This window comes from Typopeltis vanoorti, chromosome 8 (genome assembly GCF_054136105.1).
Source record: "Typopeltis vanoorti isolate ZY-2024b chromosome 8, IOZ_Tvanoo_1.0, whole genome shotgun sequence".
In the NCBI taxonomy this organism is placed as follows: Eukaryota; Metazoa; Arthropoda; class Arachnida; order Uropygi; family Thelyphonidae; genus Typopeltis; species Typopeltis vanoorti.
Genome location: NC_143556.1, coordinates 114,193,951 through 114,221,534, shown reverse-complemented (window position 1 = coordinate 114,221,534; position 27,584 = coordinate 114,193,951). Strand labels below are relative to the sequence as shown.

At 36.2% G+C, this 27,584-nt stretch overlaps 1 protein-coding gene across 1 annotated transcript in view; it reads right to left on the bottom strand.

Moving 5' to 3' along the window:
- Positions 1–27,584, bottom strand: part of LOC150104294 (uncharacterized) — a 636,238-nt gene that overhangs the window by 192,071 nt on the left and 416,583 nt on the right. Inside the window, exons 37-38 of the mRNA XM_090396452.1 lie at positions 26,419–26,612; positions 20,832–21,211 (exon numbers count right to left, since the gene is read on the bottom strand). Coding sequence (XP_090252578.1) covers positions 20,832–21,211; positions 26,419–26,612 — 574 coding nt within the window. The remainder of the gene's footprint in view (positions 1–20,831; positions 21,212–26,418; positions 26,613–27,584) is intronic.

Sequence of the window (27,584 nt, the reverse complement as noted above, 5' to 3'; positions counted from 1 at the left end):
TCACAATTTTGGCGATGTGTCCCCTAAATTTCAGATCCTTATCCACTATCACCCCTAGATCTATTCTTTCCTCCACCTCCAACAATATATCCTCACCAAGTATAAATTCTGCATCCCATCTTTGTTTCCAAATTTTAAAACCTTACATTTTGTAACACTGAACTCACATCCTCATTCCTGTACCCATCAATCAATTTATTCAAGTCTTCTTGTAAGGCCACAACATCTTCTCTACTCTTCATGGTTCGTCCCAACTTTGCATCACCTGCAAACAACTGAATATCCCCATCCAAATCTTCTCCAATATCATTAATATACAAGTTAAACAGTAGTGGCCCTAAAACAGACCCCTGAGGCACACCACTAGTGACTTTCCTTTTCCTGGATATCGCTTCCCCATACACAACTTGTTGATACCTATCAGATAGCCAGTCTCCAATCCAATGCACCAATCTAATATCCAACCCCATCTGCTGTTGTTTGACTATCAATTTATCATGCAGTAATCTATCAAAAGCCTTTGCAAAATCTAAGTATATTACTGTGTATCCTTCCCCTCTGTTCGAGGAAGCAGTTACCTTATTATAATAAGTGGATTACTAAAACATGACCTCCCTTTAGCAAATCCATGCTGTCCATCAAAGATAATACCATTGTTGTCAACCCAATTCTGGATCCTAGTGCTCACAAGCTTCTCCAGCAACTTAACTACAACACCTGACACACAGGTGTTGTAGTTGATGCTTGAGTTCTATCACCTCCTTTATGAAATGACACAATCTCGTCTTCCTTCCACTCCTTAGGAACTTGACCCGGTGCAAGACTTGTATTAAAAAAATATGTCAAGGCTGGTGTTAACTCCCTGGAAGATTCCTTCAGAATACGTGGTGATATATTATCAAGTCCCATAGCCTTATTTACATCTAGTTTGCTCAACAGTCAGTTTCTCCTCCCCATCATCAATCTCCCCATGAAGTCACATTCACAAGATTGAAAGACCTTTATGAACTGCTCATCTACACCACACCTTCTGCAACAGTTGTCTTAATACCATTTTCTCCAATCAATGTTATCCTTCCATAATTATTATTATTATTATTTTTCCGGGCAACTCCAAGGAGTCGACAGACTCATCGAGGGAGGCCCTAACATCATGTCAAGAACAACTATTCAACATTCACACAGTATCTATCATACCTTGCCTTGAACTCATTCACGGTCGTAGCACCCACAACAGACTCTGGAAGCTTATTCCACTCATTCACAACTCTCCAAGTAAAAAACCTAGCTCTAACACCCTTGTCAACCACGCTCTTGCCCAGCTTCCATTCATGGCCCCTAGTCCTTAGTCCTCCCACCACCACCAGTCATATTTTCAAAAATATCTTCTGGATCAATCTTATAGAAACCCTTCAGTAATTTGAATGTCTCAATCACATCACCCCTCCTTCGCCTTTCGTCTAATCTCTGCAACCCACAAATCTTCAACCTATTCTCATAAGGTTCATTCCACCGACCTGCTATCATTTGGTCACTCGTCTCTGGATCCTCTCCGTTTCTTCCCCATCACGAAGAAACCCTGGTGCCCATAACTGGACACAGTAGTCCAGATGGGGTCTTATCAAGGCTCGATACAGAGGAACAACTTGTTTGTCTCTGCATGTTAAAGTATTTTTCAGAAGCCAAGTGATTTGGTGAGCTGTTTTAGTCACTTTTGCAATATGCTCCCTAAACTTCAATTCCCTATCCACCAACACTCCCAAATCCATGGCCTCATCAATCTCCTGGAGTACAGTTCCACCAATGCGATATACTGCTGCTATTCTTTTCACCCCAAAGTGCATAACCTTACACTTTGGCACATTAAATTGACATCCATTTTTCCTGGATCAGTCTTCCAAACTATCCAAATTATCCTGTAAAATTTTGACATCCTGTGCACTCATAATTGCTCTACCCAACTTTGCATCATCAGCAAACAAGTGAATACTTCCTCTCAAATCCTTTCCTATATCATTGATGAACAAATTGAAAAGCAGTGGTCCAAGAACAGAGCCCTGCGGCACACCACTAGTCACAAGCCATCTTTTAGACTCCACTCCTGAATAAACAACTCTCTGGTATCTCTCCTTCAACCACCCTCCTATCCATCTCACAACCCTATATCTATCCTCATCTGCTCCAGTTTACTGATTAGGGTTCCATTTGGTATCCTGTCAAAGGCCTTGGCAAGGTCCAGTAGTATCACTGTAAACCAATTACCCCTATCCAGTTCAGCCGTCACTGTGTTATAAAACGTGAGCAAGTTACTTAGGCATGATCTACCCTTCACAAAACCATGTTGTCCCCCATACAATATCCCATTTTCATCTATCCAATCCTGTATTCTTATCTTGACTAATTTCTCTAAGACCTTGACAATGAATCCTGATATGCTAATCGGTCGGTAATTTACAACAGCAGTCTTGGAACCACCTTTATGCAGTGGAACTATTTTCCCCTCTTTCCACCCGCTTGGGACTAACCCAGACCCGAGACTCAAATTAAACAAAATGGTCAAGGGTACTGACAATTCTTTAGCTGCTTCTCGTACAACACGAGCTGGTATACCATCCAATCCCACAGATGTATTGACATTGAGGTTATGCAATAGACTACTCACCTCCACTTCATTAACCACAATTCCCGTATAATCTACTGGTTTATTCGTTTCTGCAATGTCACCACCTGGATGATATACTTTTGCAAAGTGCTCACTCAGTAACTCAACTATCTCAACTGATTCAGTTACCTCCCTACCATCGGCATTCTTTAAAATCAATCTGCCATGTACATTTTTCCTTTTACTTGCTACATATCTAAAAAACTGTTTAGGATTCTCTTTAGCCTGCATGGCCAATGTTCTTTCGTAATCCTTTTTTGCTTTTCTTACCACACTCATTACCCTTCTGGCCTGCGCTTTGTACCGTTCATGTGCCTGCCGGTCACCTTTCTCCTTAAATTCCCTCCATAGTTGTTTCTTTTTTTGCAGCTCAAGCTTAATCGTGTTATTCATCCATTTAATCCCTACTTGATTTACTATTCGGACTCTAGGTATACAGTCAGCCATTGCTTCATGCAAACACTTCTTAACTTCCTCCCATGCACTATCAACTTCTAGTCCTTGCAGTTGTACATGCCATGGCACTGAACCAATCAAACTCCTAAGCTTTTCATACTTTCCAGCCCGATAATTCCACATGTACCCTGTCTTAATTGAAAATTCCACACCTTTAGCCACCTCCCAAGTCAACACCCTATGATCACTCTCACCAATTGGTGGCAATGTGGTCATATTTGTTACAGCCAAATCCTCAGATGTAATTACTAGATCAAGCACTCTCTGACCCCTAGTATTTTCCATTACATGCTGTTGTAGATAGTTATCCCTTAATAACCGCATAAAATCCAATTCCTTCCTCCCGTGTGTCCTCTCCTCACTCCAATCAATGAGACCATAGTTGAAATCTCCCATAATAATTACCCTCCTTCCACTCATTTCTTTTATTTCCTTGGGCATACTGTCGCCACCATCTTTTCCATCACCTGGTCTATAGCAGCCCAATTGTATATTTAGTTCTGCTAGCCACAATCTCACACCAAATGGCCTCAAATTTGCTCTTTTCTCTATCCTGCAATTCAACTTCTATTCTCCTTGGCTGTAGCTCATCAGCTATCCTCAACAATACTCCCCCTCCCCCATTTTATTCTCCATGTCATTCCTGAACACACTATACCCATCACATTCAATCCCACTAGCTATATCATCTACAGTCAGCCATGATTCACTAATACCAATAACCTGTGGTCTGGAAGTGCCAACCATGGCCAAAAACTCTTCCTTCTTGTTCCTAATACGCCTAGCATTAGTGTACATGAATTTAAGACCTCCATTAGCCCTAACCCTACCTTGATGCCTTATATTAACTATCCCACTCTGATTTGTTGTCCTTATTCGCTCAGGCATATTATATTCATTCATACATTCAACTGCCTCCCTAAGGACTGTATATCTACCCTCCCCCCTTAATAAATCTAGTTTCCCTGAATTTGCACATCCATTACATTCAGCAACACTTTCTCAAGTCTCCTTACACCATAACCATTCAAATGCAAGCCATTCATCTTATATAGATCCTTTCGCCCATCGAACTCACTCCATACATCCACAAATTCCACACCACTCGTCATACATAACCCACGCATAAAATCATTCGCAATTTTGGCCCTCCTTTTAAACATTTCACTGTCATACCGTGGCAAAAGACTAATCATTCTAACTCTCTCACTCTTTTCTTTTGCTACCTCAAACAATTCATTCAGGTCTTCTATCATTTCCATTTATCTCCTTTCAAATCATTCGTACCTGCCACAACAATCATTTCTTTACCCTTTCCTTTTGCTCTCTAATAGACTCAGTTACATCCTTTATGGTTGCACCAGGTTGGTACGATTTTGTCAAATCCTCTACTAACACACCTCATACTAATGAGTCTCCATACAGCACTCTATCCTTCATTTTGTTCATGTTCACACTCATACGCCTATTTTTCCTGTCATACTTTTTATTATTGGCTGGTTCAATCAGTCGACTTTTGCTCATACGCTCTAGCTGCTGTTTTGCCCTTTGTATTGCACCATTCAACAATGCGATCTCACTCATTGCATCTATCTCATCTTTTTTAATTCTCTGTAAAACCATTAATACTATCATTCATACTTTCTATCACACTCTCACAATTTTCTGGTACAACCTCGCCGTTTCTTGTCATATCCCTATTTTCTTCATTCTGAAGTTTGACAAAATTATCACACTCACGATCCGAAATACATTTCAATTCCTCATTCTCCCTACATTTTCTACACACATTCACTCCTTAATCATTCTTTCTTTTGCTGACTACATATCAAAAGAACTCCTTAGGATTCTTTTTGGCCTCATTAGCTAACTGCTGTTCATACCTCACTTTAGCTACACTCACCAATCAAGTCACCCGCCTTGCCTGGTCTTTGTAGTCCTCATGGAATTGTTTATTTCCACTTCTCTTATGCTGCCTCCATAATGCCCTTTTTCTCTCTATCGCATGCTTAATCTCTTTATTCGTCCATTTCACACCTAACTTATTTACCTTCTCACTCTTGGAATACATTTAGACATTGCATCTACTAGATAGTTTTTGAAAATCCCCCAAGCTGCATTGATCTCTTTTCCAGCTAACTCCTTATTCCATGCTACACCTGCAAGCTGTCTCCTGACCTCTTCATAATCATCCCCCTTGTAGTTCCACATATACCCTTTTCTTACAGAGTCCTCACACTGCTGGCAGCCACCTCATGGTCACTCTCACCAATTGGTGGGTGATTTGACGCCTCATTTATAATTACACCCTCTGATGAGATGACCAAATCCAAGACCCTCAGTCCTATTATTATTATTGATGGGAACCTCTATAGAGTCTTAAGACTCATCACAGAAGACCTGCACTATCCACATAGTATATATTGTATCTCTCCTTGAAAACATTAAGTATCCACAACAGATAGTGACAAATCAATCATTCCACTTATTTTGCTCTCCAAATGAAAAATCTAGTCCTTACAGTCATGCTAACCACACATTTACTCAATTTCCATGACTCCTTGTTCTGCCACTCAAGTCAAGTGCTGAAAAATTTCTTTGCAATTTGTCTTTTAAAACTCTTTTAGTAATAACTTAAATGTTTTTTTTTTATACCCCCCTCCTTTTTTGTCTATCAACAACTTCTACAACTGACAAACCCTCAATCTATTATAATAGGGATCATTCCACAGACCACTCATCATCTTGGTCCCTCAACTTTGGATCTTCTCCACCTCAAAAAATCCAGATAACTAGACCTATGCATAATAATCTAGATATGAACTTATCAATTCTTTATAAAGAGGAATGACAACTTCCTTATCACTGTTTGTTAGTGTGTTCTGCAATAATAAAGTAATCCTATGAGCTAATTTAGCCATCTTAGCAGTATGACATCTAAATTTCAACTCTCTATCACTCTACCACTATCCTCAAATCCCTAGCTCATCAATTTCCTGGAGATAGTTCCATCAACGTGGTGTAGATTGTAATCTTTTCATTGCAAAATGAAAAGATAACCTTTGATATACTCATTCCCACATTAATCTGGAATCCATTATCATTTTCCCATACTATTTAAATCATCTTGCAATCTCTCTCACTCTTTCTCTCTCTCTCTCTCTCTCTCTACACTGGCTTGATTAGCACTACATATAAGATATTTCTACAGGAATATTTAGATATGTATAGGAAATCTGTCACTTATAAATATTTATATAAATGTAAATTGACTATTTGGGAAATGTTGATCAAGTATCTGACAAAAAACTATTTTAATACCAACTAGTTTCACCAACTAGAGCTGTTGGCATCTTCAGGGTACAGGGCTGATGACAGGAACTAAAGCTAACAAAACATGTTACAGACTAGACATTAACAGAATTCTAATTACAAATTACAAAACAACACTGAACGTGTGCAATACACGTGTGGCGCGTACATGATTTCACTTGTTGTTGTTGTTTAGGAACGTTTTATAGTTGGTACTAAAGTTCATTTCTTGTGTGTTTAGAGATCTAATTAGGGTCTTCCAGATCTCGGATAAGATTAAACATTGGTTGCTATTAAGATTTTATACAGAACGGGCGACTGTTGTGGCTTCTTTAAAAATACGGGAGCAGTAATCCTCTTCTACGTAAGGAATACATATTTCATCCCACTCAATGACATGGTTGGTTGTGGAGAAATGGGAAGATAAGCCCGATATATCTTGTCTGTTGTTTTTGACATATCCAATGTGTTCTCTCTGTCTTATCTCAAGGCTTCTTGAAGTTCGGCCGATGTAACTTAAACCGCATGAGCATGGGATATTGTAAACTGCAGCATATTTAAAGAAAGGATGGAAGTCTTTTGGAGATCTTAAGAGTTTTCAAATTGTATCTTTAGGTTTAAAGGTCACTCTTATTCTATGTGTTTTGAGGAGTTAGCAACCTTGTTAGAGGCTGTCCCACATATGGAATGACAATTATGGTAATGCATTGAGTGTCTTCTTGTTGTCTTTGTGGTGAATCAGAGAACAGAATCTTGTTAACAAGTCTCCGGGTTTAAGTTACATCAACCAAACTTCAAGAAGCCTTGAGATAAGACAGAGAAAACACATTGGATATGTCAAAAACAATGGACAAGATATATCGGACTTATCTTCCAATTTCTCCGCAACCAACCATGTCACTGAGTGGGATGAAAGCTGTATTCCTTACATAGAAGAGGATTACCGCTCCCGTATTTTTAAAGAAGCCACAACAGTCGCCCGTTCTGTAGAAAATCTTAATAGGAACCAAGGTTTAATCTTATCCGAGATCTGGAAGACCCTAATTAGATCTCTAAACACACAAGAAATGAACTTTAGTACCAACTATAAAACGTTCCTAAACAACAACAAGTGAAATCATGTACGCGCAACACGTGTATTGCACACGTTCAGTGTTGTTTTGTAATTTATAATTAGAATTCTGTTAATTCTGTCTAGTCTGTAACATGTTTTGTTAGCTTTAGTTCCTATCATCAGTCCTGTACCCTGAAGATGCCAACAGCTCTAATTAGTATTAAAATAGTTTTTTCTCAAATACTTGATCAACATTTCCCAAATAGTCAATTTACATAGCTTCTGTGGCCAAGAAAAAATATCGTATAATATTTACATAAATGTGTCACTTCAATATTGGGGGAAAATAGCCACCTTTATGGCTCTTTTATTTCATGCACAGGTATAAAAGGTATTATTACTTAAATCTGTTAACTAAATACTTAAGGAATTGACAGTTCCAATATTTCGGCAATGTCACGTTGCCATCGTCATAGGAACTTAAGATAAAGACACGTGCATGCAAGTACTACATAATAGCAAAAAAATTGGCAACATGACGTTGCCGAAATATTGGAAAGTATATATTAAAGTTGATTTAATTTATATTTCTAGTGTACGCTGTCAATTCCTTAAGTATTTACTTATCATGTTTAACCAGCATATAAGCCTTTCTACACAAATTACTTAAATCTGTATAGCCTAAATTATGGGTGAGATTGTTGCATACCATTTTAACTTGTTATTTGAAGTACATAATAAATGCAAATCTACTGATTAAGCAGAGAAGCAAAGCATCATTCATGATTTCCTCAAGATTAAACATTCTATTTGAAACAAAACTTGTTTACTTTTCTCAAAAGTAAATATTTTTTACTTTTCTTAAAAAAAACTTTACTATTTCACTTTTCCAAAATATTTTGCATATGGTCAGGAAATTCATTAATGATCTCAAAGTAAGGCATTTATTTTACTTATGTAGTTTTTATTTTAACTCGAAACAGAAAAAAAAATCAATTCAGTGAGTTTGAGAAAACTGTGTTTGTGAAAAACTCAATTTTTTTTCAGGGCCATTTAAGCTCCAACATTGAGTTTTTCTGATTTTTTTCCATAAGTTTATATTCTTTCAAAATGATCAAATTTCTTATTATTAATTTCAGGACCAACTAATTTATTTTAGAACTCTCATTTCAACATTGTTACATTTCATGAAAATGATACAGTTTATAGCTTGTGGATTATGATATGAGAATTTGTCAAATTGACAAGCACTAATAAAATCAATGGGAACAGAGATACAGAATAAAATATTGAATTCTATCCTCTTTGGTAAGTTGAAAAGTTCATGTGCCAATAAAAAGATATATCTATATATATTTGACCTCCAACACTAATAAATAAATTAAATCAAAATTTGTGAGAAATGCCATTTAATTAATAGTACATACCAACCAAACTAATCCTTAAAATGAATTTGGATTTGTGCATTTGTTGTTGACACGCTATATGAACTTGAATTTATGAATTCTGCATAGCAGCATCTTACCCATGCCATATTTTTCTGAAAGGTACTGAACAGAGAACAAGAGAGAAATCTTGTTTATGTTAAAACAATGATTTTCACATCTTTCTATAAACTGTCTAAAGGCTGTATGCAGACATCAGATAAAGTATCGAGAAATGACTGAAATGGTAATGATGTGTTCAGATACTAAATGAGAAATATGTCATTATTTAAATATTATTAAAACATTCACTGTGGTTTTCCTGTATATTCCTTCAGTACAACTTCTTGAAGATTCTTTCTTTTCAAGTTCAACAGGCACTTTGCACAGGAACTTGATTCCTAACAATTTCCAGATGAGAAAGTTGTGGATGTTATCAATGTAAAGGTGTTGCAAACACGCTGAACAAAAGTTGCAAATTTTTGTAACAATGGAAAGTCAACAGATTCATTGTTGGATTTTTTAACGATATTTGTGACATAATGATTAGAAATATATACACATTAGCACAAGAATAATGTTTAATTTGCCAAATATTTCGGTCTGAATATTACAGACCATCTTCAGTGGCTACATAGGAATAGTTTTTAAAAAACAAAGTGGAATACGAAAAATTGATCATTCATACATAGAACGAGCCGCATGATGTCATATCGCTAAGTATTAGAAAAGTAAAAAAAAAAACCCATAAAGATATTAATTCAGAAATTCATATAATGATCTTAAATAACATTAGACTGAAAAAAAAAATAAATAAAATAAAATAAAATTTAATGTGTTATCCTGATTAAACTTTCCCAAATTTTTGATATAGATATACAGTCATTACAATTCAAGTTAAGACATTGAAGTAAGGCCTCCACACTTTCTTTAAATAAAAGTTCAAATTTGTAGTGACATCTGTGTAGGAGGAGAGTCTTAGACCAAAGGATGTTGTGGTTTGTTTCTAATCCACTGAACTAATCCAGATTTCTCAGGTTTGTTGTATTGAATTGATGACTGATGACTTTAAATAAACGTTCAAATTTGAACGTTTATTTAAAGAAAGTGTGGAGGCCTTACTTCAACGTCCTAACTTGAATTGTAATGACTGTATATCTATATCAAAAATTTGGGGAAGTTTAATCAGGATAATACATTAAATTTTATTTTTTATTTTTATTTATTTTTTATTTTTAGTCTAATGTTATTTAAGATCATTATATGAATTTCTGAATTAATATCTTTAATTATGTTTTTTTTTTTTTTACTCTCCTAATACTTAGCGATATGACATTACGCGGCTCGTTCTATGTATGAATGATCAATTGTTCGTATTCCACTTTGTTTTTTAAAAACTATTCCTATGTAGCCACTGAAGATGGTCTGTAATATTCAGACCAAAATATTTGGCAAATTAAATATTATTCTTGTGCTAACGTGTATATATTTCAGATTCATTGTTGGAGATCTCATTCAGTGAGTAACTTATCTATTATATTGTGTCAAACTCATTCACATTCCTAATTCCAATCACTCATCACTGTCCATGTAAAAATCACACTCCTCCCACCACACTGTTACATAACCTCCAGGGATGGCCTCTCATTCTCCTGCTTAAAAAGAAAAGAAATTGCTTGTCAGCAGGACCTCATAAGTCCAACCAGGAGGTCACTCTTCCAAGTAATGACTGGATTTGGAGGTTCTTAATTTCAGTGATAAGACAAGGAATAGTGTGCTCTGAAACTGATTTTTCCAGAGTATTCTGGAGGAAAATGGTAGAGAAAATTATTATTATTATTATTCAATGGGGTTCATTGTATGAAGACTCATTACACGAGATGCACACTAATTGTATTCAACAATACCTATCAGACATCTCCTTAAACTCATGACAGCCTTTGGCAACATAACCCATTCATTCACCACTCTTAAACACAAATCTGGACTTGATGACTTTTCTAATCAACATTTATTCAATTTCAAGGGATGATCCCTTGTTTGACTTCCTCTAATCAAATACTGAAAATTTTCCCACACATCACTTGTGAAGTCTTTTAGTAACTTATACATTTCAATCATATCGCCTCTTTTACACCTCTCGTCCAACACCTGTAACCCACAAATCTTCGATCTAACCTCACAGGGAGCATTTCACAGACCACTCACCATCTTGGTCACTCACTCAGAACCTTCTCTGCTACTTCCTCATCATCAAGCAACCCAAGTCACCAGACCTATTCACAGTAATTGAGATGTGGCCATATCAAGAAAGTTTTAATTCTTTATAAAGAGCAGTAATAACTTTTTATCTCTGCTTTTTAACATGTTCTTCAATAACCAAGTAATCCTGATCTGTCCCCCTACACTTCAGCTACATATCCACAATCACCTCCTTCCCTAAATCTCTTCTCATAAACTTCCTAGAGTTCAGTTCCATCAATGCAGTGAAGCTGTGAATCTTTTCATCACAACCTATCTGGCTGTCAGACAAATATTAGAAAGTTGTATATAGGGGGTGCAGTATCCTGAAAGAGGAAAGTCACTAGTGTACTGCAGGGGCCAGTTTTGGGACCATTATTGTTTAGTTTATATATTAATAATGTTGGAATGGGTTTAACTAGTGATATGCATATGTTTGCAGATGATACAAAATTGGGGAGAGCAATTCAGAGTTGAGTAGATGTTATGGTCTTGCAGGCAGACTTGAATAAATTGAATGAATGAGCAGGTAAGTGGAACTGTCAATTCAATATTGCAAAGTGTTTGGAAATTTAGTAAGGAATGATGGGATGCAAAGTATACACTTGATGGAGAAACTTTAAAGGAGGTAGAGGAGATGAGAGATCTGGGAGTGGTGGTGGACAAGGACCTAAAATTCAGGGGGCCACATTACACAAGTTGTGAAGATGTCAATTGAATAATGGCAATGATGCAGAGGACACTGACATACAGAAATAAAGAGGTTGTGATGCCACTGTATAAGGTCTTGATCTCATATGGATTATTGTGCATAGATTCGGTCACCGGATTTTCATGGTGATGAGGATATGTCAAAAAGAGTCCAGAGAAGATTCATAAAGATAGTCAGTGGCTGATGTTATTTTTTTAAAAATTATTTCTAATTGTTCCAGATGTTCTGCATGTTTATGCATTCATGTGAACGTTCTTGATTAATGAAGGCTAGGATGTATTCAGACATGTTAATACTTTAATGTTTAGGATCTAACAATATTTACAAAGATTCCCATATTTTTCTTTCTGCTGTATCATAGCAATGGTGTACTAGTTCTGATTTATCCCATAAACCTTGATGTCTCATTTGCAAAAGGTCTTTTGGATCAACTGAAGACAGCATGTATGATGACAAAGCCAAGGCTTCATTTCTATGGTATTCAATAACTTGAACGCGTTCTTCAATCTTCAGCCTGTCCATAGTAAGATGACTGGCAATCGCATCGTGGCTGTTTTCGCACTGTATCGAGGTTTTGCAGATCTTAGTAGGATGATATCTTAATGGGAATAGAAATGGAAAGATATGATGCTTTCCATGAGGATAGAAAAGACAAGAAGAAGAGAGGAGGAGCTGTTGATGACAGAAGACAAATTATGTCCATGCAAAGTGGTGATGAGAGATGTAAATAGTGGCAATGGTATTGAGTCAGTATGGTGTGAGGTGGAGATTGCCAGGAAGAGTTATTTAGTTGGATGCTACTATAGGACAGGGAATGTAAGGATGGTGATGAAGAAATTTATAAGCAACTTTGGTTAGTGAACAAGGGAAGGGTGATTTTAATTATGGCAGTATAGATTGGAATGAAGAGATAGGATTTAGGAATAAAGAAAATGAATGTTTGGAGTTCCTGAGAGACAACTATCTCAGGCAGCATGTAAAGGAGGGCATGAGGATCCAGAGTTTTAGATCTGATTGTGAGTGAGGTTTTGCACTTCCCTCCAGTTGGTCAGAGTGATTGCAAAGTGATCACCTGGGATATGACTAGATATATGAAGATTTCTGTGAGGAAAGGATATATATGGAATTACAAGGCTGGTGATTATGAAAAGCTTAGGAGACTTAGGAGAAAAGCTTGGAGCTATAGCAATGAATGAGGCATTAAGCAGGCAAGAGATAAATGCTGCATGGGAATTGACCAAAAAATATTTAACAATATAGATGTGCAATGTATTTTGAAGGTCAAAAGACTGAATAAAGTAGGTGTCAGATGATGAATAAAGGGATTAAGCATGAAAGTTGGAAGAGGAGGATAGTGTGGAAGCTGCACAAGATGAATAATGGTAGCAATAAATTGCATGAGGAGTATAAAGAGCAGGCCAGGAAGGAGACTCAGTTGGCAAGAACAGCAAAGCTACAGTATGAGCAGAAATCAGCAAGTCAGTGAAAAAAAAACAAAAAAAAAACAGAATTTTTGGATATGTGGCAAGTAGAAGGAAAAATGATTATGGTAAGATGATGTTAGTGGATGAAAATGGTAGAATGGAAAATACTACAGATAACATCATTGAGGTATTCAGTGAACAATTTATAAGGATGTTTCATCCTCATTACAAAGATTCACAATTTTTCTTTCTGTTGTATCACAGCAATGGTACAACTATGAACAACTCATGTGTTGAGGACATAGGAGAGGATGGCTGAAATTTTGTGTGAGCAGGAGGCACATGCAAAAATAAATAAGCTTGATATCAATAAGGCGTAGGATCTGATAACACAACATCATGTCTTAAGGGAATATTCCAGGAAATTGGCAGTAGCACAGACATGCCTGCTTCATAAGAGTTTTACAACAGCACAGGTTCCAAAAGGTAGAAAGACAATAAAATTGTTCCACTGCATAAAGGTGGTGATAAGGCTGTGGCTACAAATTACAGACCATAATAAATTTAGTTTAATCCTTTATCCGAGTGTGAGCAAACAAAGTTTGTGCCTGAAAGTATTTTCAGGACTTGGGTAAGGTGGTACAACACCGGGCAACTCGTTGCAAAGGTGGAGCAAGCTAACATCACTCCTATCTCCCATAATGCAAAATACATCTCCTTGCGGATAAGTATAATATTATGCATTAAGGGAAGGGCCACTACCCAGACTAGTTTCGACCTTTATTGAGGTCTCTTCAGTGGGAGCCAGGCCCAAGTGGAGATACCAGGCAGAAGCATTAACAAGGTCATCTCTACCTATAGGAGTTGCCAAACGGTGTGCCACCTTTTTATTAAATTACTCTGGATTTAGAGAAAGATGTTTAAAGTTTATTTTTCACCTGGTTAGACTATAATAAATTTAGTTTAATCCTTTAAACCTTACCCCAGTCCTGAAGATACTTTCAGGTGCAAACTTTGTTTGCTCACACTTGGATAAAGGATTAAACTAAATATATTATAGTCTAACCAAGTGAAAAATAAACTTTCAACATTTTCCAAATTACAGACCAATCTATATACCTGGAGTTGTGGTTAAGGTACTGAGAGATTGGTGAGAACTAGGATACAGAAATGGATTGATAATAGTAGTATTCTTTGTAATTATCAGCATAGGTTTGTTAAAAGAAGATAATGTTTTACTAACTTTATTATGTGCTATAACAAGGTGACAAATGTTTTGGATAAGAGAGATGCATATACAGTGGTATAGTATACTTAGATTTTGTAAAAGCTTTTGATAGACTGGCACATGACAAGCTGTTAAATAAACTGAAGGAAATAGGATTGGATAACAGACTAGTAAGTTGCATCAGTGACTGGCTGTCAGATAGGTATTAGAAAGTTGTATATGGAAGTTCAGTGTCCCTAAGGAGGAGGAGGGTCACTAGTGGTGTGCTGCAGGGTCTGTATTGGGGCCAGTAATGATTAATGATACTGGGACTTAACTAATGATATGCAGCTGTTTGCAGATGATGCAAAATTGGGTAGAGCAATCTAAAGTTAAGCAGATGTTATGGGCTTACTTAAATAGATTGTATGAATGGGAAGGTAAGTGGAACTATCAGTTCAATGTTGCAAAGTGTAAGGTTTGAAATTTGTTGCACAATGATGGGATGTAAAGTATACACTTGGTGGGGAAACTTTAAAGCAAGTAGAGGAGATGAGAGATCTGGGAGTGGTGGTGGACAAGGACTGAAATTCAGGGGCCATATTGCACAAGTTGTGAATTTGTCACAACCAATAATGGCAATGATGCAGAGGACCCCGATGTGAGAAATAAAGAGGTTATGGAGCCATTGCATAATATGGATTATTTTCCACACATTTGGTCACTGTGTTTTCACAGTGATGAGAATATGTTGAAATAGGTCCAGAGAAAAAGATTAACAAAGGTGGTCAATGGTCTTGAAAACTTTTGTGAATGTGGAGTATGAAGACAGATTGAAGGAATGTAAATTGCAAAGTCTAGTGAATAGGAGCAGGAGGGAGGATATGATTGAGACATATAAGTTAGTCAGAGGTTGTTAGTAGGTTGACATGGAAGAAATTTTTCATAGAATGGAAGAGGGAGGTAGAACAAGAGGTCATCCCTGGAAACTATATAAGGAAGGTATGAGCAGAGGAATCAGGAGCTGGTTCTTTGAATGGAGAGTTACCATTCCATATATTCAAGGCACATCTGATAAAATATCTAGAGTGCTTAATAAATATCAGCTACGCATCCCATTTAAACCTTATGTCAGATGGTAACTCTCATCCGTTCACCCAAGGACAGAATCTATCCTTTATCACATCCAGGAGTCTATGAAGTGCCCAGTTTGTGTGATTGAGCTTACTACAGACAAACAGGAAGAACTGTTGACATCCACCTTGGTGAACATAAAAAATATCCAAGAGATTGTTCCTGGAATCAACAGAAGCCTTGAAACATTTGACAAAGATTTAGGAAAGCGTCATCTTAAGGCCAAATTAATACCTACTTTCTCTCTTTTTTTTTTTTTTTTTTCCAACATAGATGGTGCCTAATTAGTACTTTAGTCTTTGTGTTGTACGTTACAATTGTTGAAACTGATCCCATTGTTATACTGGATTGTGGTTGTCTCGTGTACTGTGACAAACTGTTTTTGTGCTCTGAAGATGCTGGAGAGAATACCAGCGAAATATCAGCAATAAGTTAATAAATAGTTTTTTTTTTTATTTATTTATTTTTTTTTTTATCAGTCTGTGTTCTTATCTATGCTGTTAAAATTAATCAATATGTATGATGAACACATAAGTCTTCCCACACATTTCACAGATGCTCTGTTTCTGCATTGTCTCTTTTTTTGCAGGTATAATTTTATGGGGTTGCTGCTCCACCATTCCTCAGCTTTCTTTTAATTATGTAAAAACACTAAGAACATCAGCCACTGGTCAACTTATCTTCTTCCTTCATTCTATCTACTTTTGTTCTCATTTTTTTAAATAATACATAACCCCAAACTTTTCATGAAAAATGTTAATGATCCCTTCATTCTCCTTAACGGTTTGCACATGATTTTCACTTTTCATGAGTGTGGAGTGATACAAAAAAAATAAAATAAAATTTTGACTCATAGGATTGGTTCTTCTTAAGTGAACAAAGAGGTAAATAATCAAATTTCTGTCTGTGCAGTTAGCCTAGTGGCTATGCGCTTCACAACCATATGCCTGGGGAAGGAGTGTCCTAGGTTCGATTCCTGTCGACGACGTGAGGAGCTTAGATCTTCCACAGCCATAGCCAAGTTAGCCGGTCTTGGGCGTGGACAACAGGTCCCCCCCTCTCAGTTTATCTGAGGTTTTTCATCCTACAAGAAGGCAAACTTGCCCCGTGAACACACACGCGGATACAGTCAGGAATACTTAAGATAATCCCTCAGCCATAGTCTGAATTGTCAGCTATGCTGGTCCTGAGCCCAGATAAAAATAGGGAGGATTGAGGTGGTGCAGTACTTCCCCGTAAAAGGGGCTCACAGCTGTTGAATCACCATACGAAATGAAATGAATGAATGAAATTTCTATATTCAATGTCTATGCAATTTTTACTTAGTTCTCAGGAAGGAAAAAGGATAATGGAAATAATAGCAATTAAATATGAAATTGGGAAGGATATTTTTTATACTAATTAAGGGTAACAGCATAAAGTACTGAAATACAAAATTTTAAATACCTAAGGGCCTAAAAGTTTATTATTCAAAATAAATATTAATATTACACTTCCAACTTTTGCAAATAAAGGTAGTAAACCATATATTGTTTTCAGAGAAGCTCCTTTGTATCTGTTTATTTAACAGATACAAAGGAGCTACTCACTGATGAAGCCTCAATAAAGGCTGAAACCGGTCTGGGTAGTGACCTCCCACCATAATGTAATAACAGCATACATTTCCTAGGAAATGTGTTTTTGCATTATGGAAAATACCAAGAATAGCGATCAGAACTTTACCACCTTTGCTGCATGTTGCCTGAGTTTGTACTAAGTGCTATAGTTGGCCCACCGATTAGAGATCCTTCGACACTTCTGCGCATGTTAGAAAAAGGAGAATCCATTCCGATAATAGGGTAATTAGTCCGTATTGTGGGATGAGTTGAGTTGTTTATTAACTTCTCTTTTATGATTATTGTAGTTAACTATGTTGCTTGTATAACAGTTGGAAAATTTTACCTATAAAGCACGTGATTTCGCGTGTTGGCTACCAATTTGGCCATCCTTCATTTCTTTCTCCCCTTCAGCATGAATCGACTATTCTTGGAAAGACGCGAAGCAGGGACCTACAAACAGTGGGCGAGCTATAGGACTACTTGCATTAGCTCATGCTAGTAATCGCCGATACTTTTATAGTTCACTATATTCGGCATGAAACTCTCTGATTCCGATCTTTGAGTTTCTTATTCGGTTTTAAAACAATGTGGGATTTAATATCCCCTTAATTTAAATAATGTTTATATCGCTGAAATGAAGCCTGTTGGCTCTTTATATTTAAGTAACTTAATGGGTTGCACCTTTTCGACAACTCGTATAGCAGAATATATAAGTTCTTTTCGCTATACCCTTTGGTATTAATTTGGTCTAGCTACTCACTGATGAAGCCTCAATAAAGGCTGAAACCAGTCTGGGTAGTGACCTCCCACCATAATGTAATAACAGCATACATTTCCTAGGAAATGTGTTTTTACATTATGGAAAATACCAAGAATAGCGATCAGAACTTTACCACCTTTGCTGCAAGTTGCCTGAGTTTGTACTACGCACTAGGATTACTTGCATTAGCTCACGCTAGTAATTGCCGATACTTTTATAGTTTACTATATTCGGCATGAAACTCTCTGATTCCGATCTTAGAGTTTCTTATTCGGTTTTAAAACAATGTGAGAGTTAATATCCCCTTAATTTAAATAAGATACAAAGGAATTTTTTTTCATAGCATAGCATAGCTTCATGAGGGAGAGGAGAGAGGAAAAGAAAACAAGAAGCTATCATTAGCAAGACTGCCAAAGTGGACAGTCTCTCTACTGTAGAACCAAAATGTTGTGATATGAATCCCATTGATGTTATGTACATGATTTTCACTGCCCAGCTTTGCTTTGATATTCTTTCACTCCAGTATCTTTTCAATACAAAAAGATTGAGGCCTATATATTTATGCCTCAACAATATCCTTTCTTCCTTCCTGTGAAGCTCTGCTGATTACATTCTCTTAACTATTCTCACTCACCCCAGTTCATAAGCCCAGCACCAGCTTCATATTTGTTAGGGCCCTGTGCAAGATACAAATGCAGGGACTCAAATTTCTTGGAGAGAAAAAAAACCTCATATTTCCTTCTCAGTGTGCACATATTTATATCACATTTTGGATTGAAAAAATAAAAATAATTTATAGATGTAAAAATATGTTTATTATTTATTTATTTATCGTATGGCCATTACATCGCAAGCAAAAGAAACATATACAGTGTCGGTGACAATTATAACAATATGTATATAATTAAAATATAAATAGACATATATATGTATAAAAAATCTAAACTCGACATCTCTAAATATATGTTTATAGCACAAACACATTAAATATACAAACAACACCAGTAGAAATTACAAATACGAAAATTAAGATTCGTCTATCAGTCAGATATTACAAGTTTATATCTAAGTTATTAATCCAGTCAATAGTTGCAAGTGTTGGAACTAGGAAATCTTGTTCCTCTCCTTCATATGCTCTCTGTGGGCATTCTTGGCAAATATGGCAGATAGTCTGCTTGTCACTTCCACAGTCACATTGTGGGGAACGAATTTTTTGGCACTTGTAAAAAAAAAGTCTGCACATCGACTGTGGTTAGTCATTAGCCGATTTAGAGTAATCCAAGTTTTACGTGGAGGTACATATCCAGGTGGTTGTTTTTCAATGGAGGGAAGGTTCTGCAGGTCTGGATCTGAAAACACCTCCTATTGGCATCTCCACTCTTGACTGTTGTCAAAATTGTCCTCTAACAGTCTTATAGCACTTCTAACAGGAGGATATCTCGATTTCAATCTATTTATTAAATTTGAAGTGTTTCTATGCACTGGAAGATGGAGGTTTTCCTGATCTTTCTATACTCCCTGCATAAGGCATTGGCTCTTCTTAACGGTGGAGGAAGAATATGGCTTAAAATAGAGAGCCATTGTATAGGAGTACTCTTGATTGTCCCTGAAATAAGACACATAGTATTATTGAGCTGTTTGTCAACCAAATGGGTGTGTGCACTGTTAATCCACACTGGAGCTTCATATTCGTATTAGAAAATGTAGAAAATGCAAGGCTGAGAGCTGAGCATCTAAGCATCATCGCAGAAGCTCCCCAAGATGTTCCAGTCAGTTTCTGAATTATATTGTTGCGAGTTGTGATTTTTAGCCAATGCGTTCATGAGGTGTTTTTTTAAATATCGGAGACCTGTCAAGAGTTATTACCAAGTACTTTGAGGTACTATTGTGTCGAAGAAGTTGTCCATTAAGGTAAACCTGAAGTTCTCTATTGGCAAGTTTGTTATTAAGGTGGAAGTAGCAGGTCTCAGACTTGTTGGTATTCGGTTGAAGGCACCAATTCCTGAAATATCTACCAAGGGAGTCCAGGTCAGTCATCAGTGTTGTCTCGGTAGTTTCTATAAAACACTACTTGTTGCCAGAGACCAATCATCTGCATATCCAAATTTCCTGGATATGGTATCTGGCATCAAAATATGTTTATTAAATCTTTTACGTGTTCCAACTTACAAAGAGCCAAGTTAAACTCTTTTGCTTAGTCTTACTCATTTTTCAAATTATGTCCTTAAATTTCCAGCTGTTTCATTTTTAATCAATATAACTACAATATAATAAAACAGGTGTTGACAAATGACAAAACTTTCTAATATGTTTTACTGCAATCTCCATATGCATGCTTTAATTTTGTGGTAATTTATTGACAATATTTGCTTTTAACAAGTTCATACCAGACTACTAAGCTGAGAATAAATTCAAATAAATCCACGTGTTCATATATAGACTCTATTTTCCAGTTTATTGTCAGACATTGTTTCAACGAGGTCTTTCAGTGCTTTTCAAAATCAGAGTTTTGGAAATGAATAGCCCTTACTCCCATTGTTTTGCATTTATTTGCTTTGTAAAAAAAAAAAGTTACTTCTTAATAATACAATGAAATTCCACAGTTCTGTCTATTAAGTCGGCCTTGCACAGGGCTGATATTGCTTGCTACTCATCTTTGTACTCTCTTTCTAGATTTTTTCTTTTTTCATCTTGCCAAATCATATATCTCAGGTGATCATATTTATCAAAGTTTAGCAACAATATTTTTTATAAATATCCCAAGCAAGCTCCACAATAAAACAAATAAAATCTTTTGAGACATATAAAGGGTATATGTAATTTAAATAAAAATAAAATAAAACTCACATTTTCTGCAGTCTTCCCCTGTAAGATTAAAGGGACATTTGCAATAGAAATCATTGGTCAGATCAATGCACATGGCAATGGAAGGACATGAAGAAGGAGTACAATCAGGGATATCTTCTTCACAATAGGTTCCTGTAAAACCTGGAGGGCACAGGCATCTGAAGCTCCCTGCATTACTTTCACACGTAGCTCCATTCATACAAATATTGTCGCTGCAGGCATCATATTCATACTGGCATCCTATTCCTGTATAGTCAAAGGGACATGAACAGTTCTGTCCACTACCAAAATCATGACAAATACCTTCATTCATACAAGGGTTACCAATGCACCTCTGAGGAGATGTCTGGCAGCGTTTCCCATCAGTTCCAGATGGACATCTGCAACAAAACAAAAATGAAACAAAACAGAATGAAAACATAAATATAATGTTCAATGCCATTTTAATTTCAAAGGATTGATGTATGAAATAATTACATACATGATACCACTCTGTTCCTTCCTTGCTCACCTGCATCTCTCTCTCCCTTCCATCTGACATTCTTTCTCGCTTACTTTCATCTCTCCATCCCCAGTTCCTGCACTGTGTTGCCTTTCTCCCATTCCTTTCCTTCCCCTGGCTCTCCTATTCTTTCCCCTTCTTTCATTCTCATAACTCTCTCATTCGCTTCACATCTGTTGTTTCCAGTATCCTAATCTCTTCTTTCATGCTTCTTAACTCAATGCTCACATGTTCCACTTCTTATTTCAGTGCATCTCTCTCTCTCTCTCCAAGCAACTTACTTTCCCTCAGCATTCATTCTTCCAATCAACACCATGTTTCAACCTTACTACATTTCCTAATTTTATATTCTTATTCACATGCCAGTCATCTTGCTCATCCCTGATCATGCTACTCATCTCTCTCTCTCTCTCGGTTGGCATTCACTCATTTCTGATGTGACACTGACAAAGTCTGTTATGCTAATTTCGATACCACCAAATTCTTCCCATTTTCTAAATTTTAAGCAGACATGCACTTTTCAGTTTCTTATCTGTGCTGTTCAAATCTGCCAGGATTTGAACATGCTACAAGCACTGTATACCACAAAATCCCATAGTATGTAAAATGTAGTTCTTAAATAGTGGCAGACTCTGTGATAATATATTGATAAACTGAATTGCGTTTGCTGCCATTATTCAAACAGTGCACAAAGAATACTGATAAACTATATTAAAATATTACATTAAAGTACAAATTCAACAAGTGTAAATTATTCAGACTATACATTCTACCTAGCTTAGACATTCTGTAAATTTTAAGCAACAACATTAATAAATTATAATGGAAACATATATTTTTCACTGTAGACTCATAACACGTCCAACTATAACTATGCCCTGTGGTGGTTCATTTATCCATAGGAAGTTAATATTATTGTAAACTTATCATGTAATTCTATCATAGTATCGTGTATATCCCTTGAGGCATATATCAAGAATTTGATTACGATATTTCAGATATCGAATCAATTTCAAAGATGATAACTAATACTGTTAGTATTTACTGAAGAATACTTTGACAAGCAATTTATTGTTCCTCGGTATGGAGCCTTGATAAGACCCATCTTGACTACTGTTCCCAGATCTGGGCACCAGGGTTTCTTCTTTATGGGGAGGAGGTAGAGAGGATCCAGAGGTGAGTGATCAAGATGATAGCAGGTCTATGCAATGAACCTTATGAGAACAGGTTGAAGATTTGTGGGTTGCAGAAATTGGTTGATAGGTGGAAAAGGGGTGATATGATTGAGACATTCAAATTACTGAAGGGTTTCTATAAGATTAATTCAGAGGATATCTTTCAGAACAGGTCTGGAGGTGGGAAGACTAGGAGACATCCATGGAAACTGAGCAAGAGTGTGGTTAGCAATAGTGTTAGAACTATGTTTTTTACTTGGAAAGTGGTGAATGAGTGGAATAAGTTGCCAGAGTCTGTTCTGGGTGCCATAACTGTGAATGAGTTCAAGGCAAAGTATGATAGATACTGTGTGGATGTTGAATAGTTGTTCTTGATATGATGTTTAGGGTCTCCCTTGATGAGTCTAAGGTCTCCTTGGAGTTGCCCGTAATAATAATATACTGAGATATTGCTTTCACATTGCTTGTCTAACAGGTGTAACTGTGATTCTAAGACAGTCTGTTAGGAAAGAGATTGCTGTTATCTGAGAAGGCTTGCATGGACAAATAGAACATCCTGTGTGCAACAACTGACTGAAGCATTTAATGAAGGCTGTTCCTGACCCATATCTCACTGAACTATGCAAAGGGAATTGAAGAGAATTGGTATTAGTAGTCGCTAAAAGAGGTCTGACATGGTATTAAATATATCTAATTCAGTGGTTGGTTATGTGTAGTTTACAATCAAAGCATTTAGTACTTTTCAGGTTCATTGTTTATTGATATACCTGCATTTAGAACATCTCTGAATGAAATGTTATCTCATTTCACCATGCACATTAAGTTAACATACTAAGTGACATTGATCTAGTTGTTTAATTTTCATGCAACTGGAAGGTACCCTAAGAAAAATAAAAAGATAGTGTCAAAACAGAAGCTTAATTTGCTGGTGATCGACATCCAGATATGGTTTAGCTCGAAACTGACTGAACCACTTCTTATCCTCTTCCTTAGTTCCACACACACACCTCTGTCCTTTGGAACAATCTTGCCATTTTCTCCAAGAAATACAACTTCCAACTCTAAGAAACACTTTAAAAGAATTTGGTGTAAATGATAGCATAGACCTGTCACCAGCTTAGTCACTTGTCTGAATCCTCTCTACCACCTCCTGATTCCCAAAAATATACAGGTGACCAAATCTGTGCACAGTAGTCAAGATGCAGAAAAATCATAGCCTTATAAAAAGAGATATAAAACTTCCTATCTTTACTTGACTTAACATGACAATAATTATGTTTTGCCAACAATGCCATTATTTAAATCATCCTCCATGATATCTACATCACTTTTATCAACTACTGTCATCCCCTCAAAAAAAAAGGTTGAAACCGGTCTGGGTAGTGACCTCTCCTCATAATGTAAAGCAGTATTACATCTCATAGGAGCTGTGTTATTTTACATTATGAGAAAATATCAAGAATAGTGAGGGAGCTTGCTCCACCTTTGCATCGAGTTGCTTGGTGTGGTACTACCAAGTGGTCACTTACGCTTGGATTCGCCGATAGTTCATTGGCATGAAACGCTTAGATCATAGTTTTCGATCTTAGAGTTTCGCATACTGGCTGAAAAACAATAAGGGATTTTTATCCCCTTAATTTATCAACTTCGCCAGGAAAAAAAAAAAAAAATAGCCGTTTGGCTTTTCATACTGTCATCCCCAGTTTTGCATCATCAGCAAACAGCGGAATATCTCCTGTTAAATCTTTCCCTATATCATTGATATACACATTAAACAGTGTCACTAGTACAGAACCCTGAGATCCTCCACTAGTCATCCTCATTCTACTAGATTCCACTCCACTATATACTACTCTCTGGTGTCTATCTGTTTGTCAGTCCCACCCCCATCCATACTACTAGCTTCATATCCATTCACATTTGCTCCATTTTTTTTTTTTGTAATAGTTTTCCATGTGGTATTCTGTCAAATGACTTCATAAAGTCCAGTAGTATCATGGTGTAGCCATTTCTACTGTCACTTTAATATAAAATGTGAATAAGTGACTAAGACTGGAGTTACCCTTTTCAAAGTTGTGCTACTATAGGATATCACATCCTTATCCACCCACTGTTGGATTTCACCTTTAACCAACTTTTCCATAAATACTTTAACAACCACTCCTGTTATATTAATTGGTCTGTAGTTTTCTACTTCTGTCTTGGAGCCACCCTTTATGTGATGGAACTATCTCACCCTCTTTCCACCCCCTTGGAACCTTGCCAGAGCTGAGACTTATATTAAACAACTTCAGAGGCAGTGCCAATTCTCTTGCACATTCGCACAGTACTACACGGGCAATGTCATCCAGTCTTACTGCAGTGTTCACATTGATATTTTTCAACATGCTGACACACCTCCTGTTCATCTACTTCAATTTTGATATGCATCTCTGTCACATCAATAACTGCAAAATCTCCAAATCTCCACCTGGATAATACTCCTTTGCAAAATGATCACTTAGCAACTCAGCTATTTCTTTTGCATCTGTCACCTTCCTACCATGAGCACTATTTAAATAATTGTACCACAGTCATTTTTCCTCTTACTTGCTACATAAAAAAAAAAATCTTTTGGGTTTATTTTGGCCTGCTTATCTAATTTTCTTTCATATTACCATACTATTCGCCCTTCTTGGTTGCATTTTGCAATATCTCTTAATGGAGGCATTACATACCTCTTAATGTAATCCTATCTCTCAATGGAGATAACTGATGTCCACTTCTTATTCATGTTTTAGTGGATTTGAAAACACACGGTCTTGTGGAGGTAAGGAAATAAATCAGTTTATAAAGTCAGAAAAATACAGTGCATTGAATTGTGCAGATTTCTTACCACATGGATAAAACTTTTAGGACATTCATAATGTTGGCAGAACTTGTGCTACATGAGTTTTCATTCAAGTGAAAACAATCAATTATGTTCTTCAATATCCAGGTAATCTTATGGGCAACATTAGCAATATGTCCTCTAAACTTTAACTCTTTGTCTACCACTACCCCTAAATCTCTAGCTTCATCTATTTTCTGGAGTACAGTGTTATCAATGTGATACATGGTTTGTAATCTATTTATCCCGGAATGCATAACATTACATTTCTCCACATTAAACTGATACCCAATATCTTTTGTCCATACTGACAGCCTATTTAAATCATCCTACAACCTCTCCATATTGCTTTAACTATTACTCTACCTAATTTTGCATTATCAGCAAAAGACAAAATATTTCTTTTCAGGTTATTTCCTATATCATTTATGTACAAATTAAGCAGCGATGGTCTCAACACTGAACCTTGCAGCATACCACTAGTTACCTGTTTTCACCTCAATTCTGCCCCTCTATATACCACTTTTGATATCTGTCCAACAGCCACCTGCTTATCCACTTAACCAGTAACATATTCATCCTCATTTGTTCTAATTTGTGTAACAGAGTTCAACACGGTATTCTGTCAAATTTACAAAATCCAGCAAAATCATCATGCAGCCATTTCCTTTATCCAACTCAGCTGTTACTCTATTATAAAAAATTAGTAAACTTCATACAATATCATATTTTAATCTACCTATTCGTGAATTCTCTTTTTGACCAATTTTTCTAGTACTTTTATCACCACACATGAGATACTGATTGGTCTATAATTTGCATCATTGAACTAGTCTACTAGTTCTCTGGGAAGAGATGCAGAAACTTCATAAAACATATATTAAATATATTAAAATAAAAATCTTATAATAATAAAATAAACAGAAATATTCACAGTAAAAGAATGAGTTAAAAGGAGAGTAGTGAAAGCAATGCTGCATATAATGCAACAAGTTGCTCGATTTCCCTGGATATTCATTATATAATAATAGTAATACTTACACACAAAAATAATCCTGGAACAGATCAAGACAATTTGCATCATTAAGACAAGGCGAAGAGATACAAGTACTAACATCTACTTCACATCGTTTACCACTCCAACCAGAAGGACACTGGCATATGAATTCATTTATTCCATCTGTACATAATCCTCCATTCAAGCATGGATTTGATGCACATTCATTAATGTTAAACTAAAAAAAAAAATCATAACAATTATTATATAATTATAACCATAATAAATTATTAATTCTTAAGAAACATATGTATTTGAAAAATTCATAAATTATCTGAAGAATGTACATCCATGTAATTTCATTCTTGAACGTGAAAATAACAAGACTATACTATTTCTTAACATACTACTAGAGATCTATGAAGATAAACACATTTATTTGGTATAAAAAAAAAAGAGAAACTAGAAATATAAAAACATATACTGTATATATTTAGCCTAAGATCTCTAATTAAAATTAGAGCTATGTTGAAGATACTTCCATGATGCATCTCAATGGCTCCAAGTAATTAAACTGTTCAGGGATGGAGCATACATCTCTGGTAACAAAGAAAAGAAGAATGAAGAACTTAAATACCTCAATCATATCTTACCTCAAAATTGATAAAAGAACACAAGCCATCTATCAATAATTTTTGAAAACTCCCTCAGGTAAAAGCAAATAATCATGAAAATCAAAAACACTAAGTAGCACTGCCTTATATCCAACCAGTAACAGATAAAATACACAAAATACTTCGGCATGGCATAAAAGTGGTCTTCATCCCCCCCCCCCCTCCATTCAAGATCTCAAGATTTTTTTACATCCTCCTAAACTAATCCTAACCACTCCTCAAAAAAGCCAGGGGTTTATGAGGTCTACTCTTCATAATGCATATTCTATACAGAACAAACAGGATTGATCTCTATGCTGGATCATATTAAAGTATTGTAAAGAAGAGAGAAAACAAGAAGAGAGAAAACAAGAGAAATCTAGAATAGACTGTCATACAACCAATGTAGGATATCTTGTAGTATGGAAGAAAAGAGAAATGCATTATACAGATTACATAATGGACCATATCTATTTTTAAGCCATGTTTGACTGTTGATTCCATTAATATTCGTATTTCTTCTGGGTCTGGCTCCCACTGATGAGACCTCAATAAAG